The 6,813-nt window shown below is 45.1% G+C and overlaps 1 protein-coding gene across 1 annotated transcript; it reads left to right on the top strand.

Moving 5' to 3' along the window:
- The first annotated feature begins 4,660 nt into the window (after positions 1 to 4,660).
- On the top strand, positions 4,661 to 5,342 carry CTXND1 (cortexin domain containing 1). The gene has a single exon (XM_060260275.1). It carries the CDS (start codon positions 4,707 to 4,709, stop codon positions 4,884 to 4,886), a length of 180 nt encoding a protein of 59 aa, XP_060116258.1. The 5' UTR covers positions 4,661 to 4,706; the 3' UTR covers positions 4,887 to 5,342.
- Positions 5,343 to 6,813: the final 1,471 nt, after the last annotated feature.

Here is a 6,813-nt window from a genome sequence, read left to right as displayed (position 1 = left end):
GCTTCTACTTCGTGTTCTTGAAGAGGATATCAAAGGGATATGCACATAATTTCAGATAGCCAATAGGGCTAGATTCCAGCATCAGATCTTCCAAGTTCAGTCCCTGGAATGCCTTACAGAGACACATCCAAGCTTGGGATGCCACACTGTCATTCCTAGTATAACCTGGAGATGACATCATTGTGCTGGGTGACATGGAGTTTTGGGAGAATGCCCCAAATGACTAAATTACTCTCTTGTCACATTGGAAGTGATAGCATGGTGTCATTGCAATGCCAAAAATACAAGTCCCTGCCTCCCACAATCTTCTGCAGTCACAATCTCCCTACAGTGATCTTGAATGGTCTATTGTGAGCCTTATTGATTTGGCTTGATATACCAGAATGACAGCTGTGTGAGAGAATGGGGTCAATTAACTTTAAGTATGTGTCACTATCCACAGGATGCAGGAAGCGGACAATGTAACTTTTTTTGTTGTTCTTTTAAAACAGGAGTCCAGACCTTCTCTCATCTATCTGTTTGTTCCAAGTTATATGTCAGGGACCACTCCTTACACATCAACGGTCCATCAGGTACAGCAAGTGATCCGGGACCTGGCTCACAACAATCCAACAAAGAGAGAGTGTTGGATAGAGGTCAGCAAAATGAAGGACATGGATGAACCATTTCTATAAAAATTAGATTTAGTCACAGGTCATTTTCCTTCCTCCATTTTATCGTCACTGCATTAACTACCCCATGAGGTTGGCTAGAATGACAGAGGGGAAGGGAGGGACTGGCTGAAGGTCACTCAGTAGTAGTAGGGCAGAGTGGGGATTTAAACATGGGTCTCCCACACTATATTCCAATCACTACCTCAACACTGGCTCATCTGAGTGCAAGTCATTTGACCTGGCCAACCTCTTTCATTCAGATACCTCCAAAGCAGGGGTGGCCAACGGTAGCTCTCCAGATGTTTTTTGTCTACAACTCCCATCAGCCCCAGCCATTGGCCATGCTGGCTGGGGCTGATGGGAGTTGTAGGCAAAAAACATCTGGAGAGCTACCGTTGGCCACCCCTGCTCTAAAGTACTGGGGGGACCAGGCCATGAGGCAGTAGATTTCACACAGTACCACAGGAGTTGGCCCTCTGGTCTTCTCTGAGGCTTCATGTCAGGCTAATAAGAACATAAGAGAAGCCATGTTGGATCAGGCCAATGGCCCATCCAGTCCAACACTCTATATCACACAGTGGCCAAAAATTTTATATATATATATATATATATATATATATATATATATATATATATATATATACATACACACACACACACACTGTGGCTGATAGCCACTGATGGAGCTCTGCTCCATATTTTTATCTAACCCCCTCTTGCAGCTGGCTATGCTTGTAGCCGCCACCACCTCCTGTGGCAGTGAATTCCACATGTTAATCACCATTTGGGTGAAGAAGTACCTCCTTTTATCGGTTCTAACCCAACTGCTCAGCAATTTCATTGAATGCCCACGAGTTCTTTTATTGTGAGAAAGGGAGAAAAGTACTTCTTTCTCTACCTTCTCCATCCCATGCATAATCTTGTAAACCTCTATCATGTCACCCCGCAGTCGACGTTTCTCCAAGCTAAAGAGCCTCATGCCTTTTAACCTTTCTTCGTAGGCAAAGTGTTCCAAACCTTTAATCATTCTAGTTGCCCTTTTCTGCACTTTTTCCAATGCTATAATATCCTTTTTGAGGTGCGGTGACCAGAATTGCACACAGTATTCCAAATGAGACCACACCATCGATTTATACAGGGGCATTATGATACTGGCTGATTTGTTTTCAATTCCCTTCCTAATAATTCCCAGCATGGCACTGGCCTTTTTTAATTGCAATCGCACACTGTCTTGACATTTTCAGTGAGTTATCTACCACGACCCCAAGATCTCTCTCTTGATCAGTCTCTGCCAGTTCACACCCCATCAACTTGTATTTGTAGCTGGGATTCTAGGCCCCAATGTGCATTACTTTGCACTTGGCCACATTGAACATCATCTGCCATGTTGACGCCCACTCACCCAGTCTCAACAGATCCCTTTGGAGTGCCTCACAATCCTCTCTGGTTCTTAGCACCCTGAACAATTTAGTGTCATCTGCAAACTTGGCCACTTCACTGCCTATTCTCAACTCCAAATCATTTATGAACAAGTTAAAGAGCATGGGACCCAGTACTGAGCCCTGCGGCACTCCACTGCTTACCGTCCTCCACTGCGAAGAATGCCCATTTATACTCACTCTCTGCTTCCTATTAATTAGTCAGTTTTTGATCCACAAGAGGACCTGTCCTTTTACTCCATGACTCTCGAGCTTACTAAGAAGCCTTTGATGAGGAACTTTATCAAAAGCTTTCTGAAAGTCAAGGTAAACAATATCTATCAGATCTCCTTTGTCCACATGTTTGTTCACCCCCTCAAAGAAATGTAACAGGTTAGTGAGGGAAGATCTTCCCTTACAGAACCCATGCTGAGACTTCCTCAGTAACTCGTGTTCATCAATGTGCCTACTCATTCTGTCCTTGATAATGGTTTCTATCAACTTTCCCGGTATTGAAGTCAGACTGATTGGCCTGTAGTTACCCGGATCTCCTCTGGAACCCTTTTTAAAGATGGGGGTGATATTTGCTACCTTCCATATGTAAACAACATCTTTCCCACTTCCCCAGACTTTTTCCCCAACCCAAATTAGATGTTCTGTATAGAGTACTGCAGTCAGAGCTCTCTGCTCACGACCTGAGTTTGATCCTGGCAGAATCTGGGTTTCAGGTAGCCGGCTCAAGGTTGACTCAGCCTTCCATCTTTCCAAGGTTGGTAAAATGAGTACCCAGCTTACGGGGTGGGGGGTGGGGAGGGTGAGATAGTGTAGATGACTGGGGAAGGCAATGGCAAACCACCCCAATAAAAGTCTGCCATGAAAATGTCGTGATGTGACGTAACCCCAGAGTTGGAAACGAGTGGTGCTTGCACAGGGGACTACCTTTACCTTTTTATAGAGCTATTATATACAGTGAGGATTTTGCTAGTACCCAGTTGTTTGGTGTAGTGGTTAAGTGTGTGGATTCTAATCTGGGAGAACTGGGTTTGATTCCCCCCTCCTCCACATGCAGTTTTGGTGTGACCTTGAGTAAGTCCCAGTTCTCTTAGAGCTGTTCTCTCAAGAGCAGTTTCTGTCAGAACTTTCTCAGCCCCACCTCCCTCACAGGGTGTCTTTAATGGGTAGAGGATGGGAAGGCGATCGTAAGCTGCTTTGAGACTCTGAGTGAAGGGCAGGGTATAAATCCAATCTCTTCTTCTTCTTTACAAAGCAAAGAGCCAGCTTTCTTCCACTTCACTGCAGTAGGAGGACACTCAGAAGAACCTAGGATTGCCAACAGCCCAAAGGGAAAAATATGGCTTGCCTTTTTAAAAAGGTAAAGGTTTTCCCTTGTGCAAGCATCAAGTCATTACCAACCCATGGGGTGACATCACATCACATTTTCTTGGCAGACTTTTTGCATAGCAGAGGCTTAATGTATGGAATTGGGCAATAAAGCTTTTTACAGCATGGAGGTCATTAACATCATGCGGTAATAACATGTTATTAAGTCTCTGTTAAGAAGGTGGAAGACTTTTTACCCTCCTAATTGTTGTCAAGCCTAGAGAAGCCCAGGAGGCACCACCTTTGGCCTTATAGGAGCATTCAGTTCAAAAAAGCTGTCTCCATTGTAGGTGGATGTTTGTCTTGCAGTCTCTCAACATTTTATGATTGGCCCAGCACTCCCTGGCCACCATTTTCTGGCAGCACCCACTCTCTGTTCTCAAGATTCCAAAATACCAGCAGATGAGGACCCCTGGTATAGGGAAATCAGGGAAGAAACTCACCAGGGGCTGCTAAGGAAGTGCCAACAGGAACTGAAGGGTATGATGAACCTGCAAAAGCAGAATAATAAAAGAGGCCCTGGTGGCAGGAAAAGGAGGAGGGGAAGGAGACACATAGTTTCTACGAAGCATGTCTTAGAGTATAGAACAGCAAGAGAAAGACTCAGAAGGGAGGTGAACACAAGGGACTTCCTGAAAAGAAGAACAAAGTGGGTCAGGGACTCTCCTAGAGCCAAGCTGCAAGGACAGAAACATAGAACAGAATTAACTGGAATGATGCAATTGGACATTGGCAACACAAACTCTGAGCAGTAGAAATTATTGTTCTAGAAAGTGTTGCTGTAGCTGAACAGATTCCAACACAACAACAGCAAGTACCTTGCTTCAAAAAGGGGCTAAAAAGAGCCTCCTTATATATCCTGCCAGAACACTACCTCTCTGCTGAAGGTGACACAGATTTAAAGTGTGTCCTCATTGCAGCCATAATCTGTGGTAGAAGTGTGCTCTTTGTTGCAGACATAATGTGGTACTTTTGAATGGGTGGTGCTCATTTCCTTCTTAAAGAGGCAAATGTGTGTGAGGCAAACTTGTAGAGCAGGAAGTTTTGGACAGCTGGGAGTAAAGGGGAGATAATCCTTCTTCTTCCTTACTAAAGGTTAGGCAGAACCCTGCCATACATACGCTCGTTTCCCAAAGCCCTCATCTCCTGAACGCTTTAGTCCCACTTTTGTCAGCCATCTCTTTGTTGTTGTCTTCCACAGGTGTAAAATGATGGTGGCCGCAGAAATCAGTCCTGATGTGGAGCGCCATGAGCAATGGAGGGACCAACCTCAGAACCAGCCTTTGTCGACGTGGATAAAGGGTTAACACTGGCATGCTTTGTCTTCCTTTGCCTTTTCTTGATTGTCATGATTATTCGCTGTGCCAAAGTCATCATGGACCCTTACAGCGCCATCCCAACATCCACGTGGGAAGAACAGCACCTGGATGACTAAGGAGGAGGGAGGCAGGGAAAGAGGCAGGGCAATGAGTATGCAAGAACCTGGACCAACCAGAAGAGTACAACACAGATGGCCACCTCCTGCCACTGGGGGCATGGGATCTTAGCCAGCTACTCCAAGGCTGCATCGGTTCTGCCGATAGCACACTGGTTTCTGCACATGACCTGTTCCTGTGCCGTTCTTCCAGCCTATGTGGTGACCTCCAAGATTTAATGAGAAAAAACATTACAATGGTCTGTCAAAATAGCACAAAAGCTCTCTAAGCAATAGAAGCCCCTTACCAGCTTCTCCTCTCACTAAGCACCTTCTTGCCATTCAAATCAATATTGTTTTTAATTGGAAACAAACACACAGCATGGTTACCAGGCAGATATTAGGGTGCTAAGGGTAAAAGGACTGTGGGTGCCTGAAACACAACCACTGTGTGTTGTGAGGTTGATTAAAAGTGTGCCATAACAGATGCACAAAATGCAATAAATCTTGCCCAGTACTTAATTTGTAATAAACATGAACGATAAAGGAGAAGAAAGCCACACCCCAAATATTCATCCACATGTCCACATCTGAGAAAGTGCCCAGCAGTGCATTTGTTTGTCTACATATATAAAGCTCAGTTCCCAAAGTCTTGTCATGCTATAGCATAAGCCAAGGAACAACCGTTTTAGACACGGGGCCTTGCAGATTGCAGCAGGCTTGATTCTTGGTAGCTACAGTCACTACACCTTCATCAGGATGAACCACATTAGCTCAGTCTTGTCAGATCTCAGAAGCTAAGCACCGTCAGCCCTGGTGCGTTCGTAAATGAGAGAATGCCAAGGGTCACTATGCAGAGTCATGAAATGGCAAACCACCTGTTCATCTCTTGCGTTGAAAACCCTATCAGGTTTCCATAAGTCAACTGTGTCTTGATGGCACTTTCCACCATCCAGATCACTGGAGTCACTGGGACGGAATAAGGCACAACACACTTTGGTTCTTGAGGGTGCCAAATATATGTGATGCTGGAATTTCACAACCTGAATTCAAGATGTTTTTTTGGGCCTTAAAAAGCAGAGGTGAATGTTTTTGGAGGTTAATAGGGATTGGGGTCACAGCACTGGACTGCGGGGAAGATTTAACTCCTCTGATTTGGAATCCACCCCTTCACACACACACACACAACTTTAAGTTGTGGGTGAGAAAGAGGGAGATCTTCACATATTGTCTCCCCTCCCCCCATTAGAATGCAGACCAACTGTGCATTTCTAATCAGGGAGTTTAACACTCCTCCCCCAAGGCTGTAACTATTATCCTGCTCCTGACTCCATGGCTGCTTTATAAGCCCCAAAGGTACATCTGAAGTAACAGTCAGAAGGTATTCTGCATCAGTGCAGACTTAAATTTTCTTCAATGTAAGCACATTATTACCATTTACTTGCAACACGGGGAAATGGAGCATCACTCCTTAGCATGCTTCTCAAGGCTGAACTTGAAGTGGGACAGAGGTAGTCAGTGCAGACGGGTCTACCCCAGAGCCACCAAGAGGTACCCAGCATCACTCTCCCCCTACCAAGGACACTGGAAATGAACAAGCCCACTTTTGTGTATATCCTGCTTTCTGTAAGACCAGATTTTGTGATAAAATACAATGCATAGAGCAAATACTCTGACCTTAAACCATTTCCCAACTTGCTGCCAGTTACTGAGTGACAACTGAATGAAATGTCAGGTTGCCAGGTCCTCCCTTGCAGCTGATGGGGGGGTGGGCAAGTAGGGTTGCCAGCTTCAGGTTGGGAAGCTCCTGGAGATTTGGGGGTGGAACCTGGGGACCTCAATGAGATAAGAACATAAGAGAAGCCATGTTGGATCAGGCCAATGGCCCATCCAGTCCAACACTCTGTGTCACGCAGTGGCCAAATTTTTTTTTCTATACACACACACA

Source organism: Heteronotia binoei, chromosome 19 (assembly GCF_032191835.1).
Source record: "Heteronotia binoei isolate CCM8104 ecotype False Entrance Well chromosome 19, APGP_CSIRO_Hbin_v1, whole genome shotgun sequence".
NCBI lineage: Eukaryota > Metazoa > Chordata > Lepidosauria > Squamata > Gekkonidae > Heteronotia > Heteronotia binoei.
This window is presented reverse-complemented; position numbering and strand designations above follow the sequence as displayed.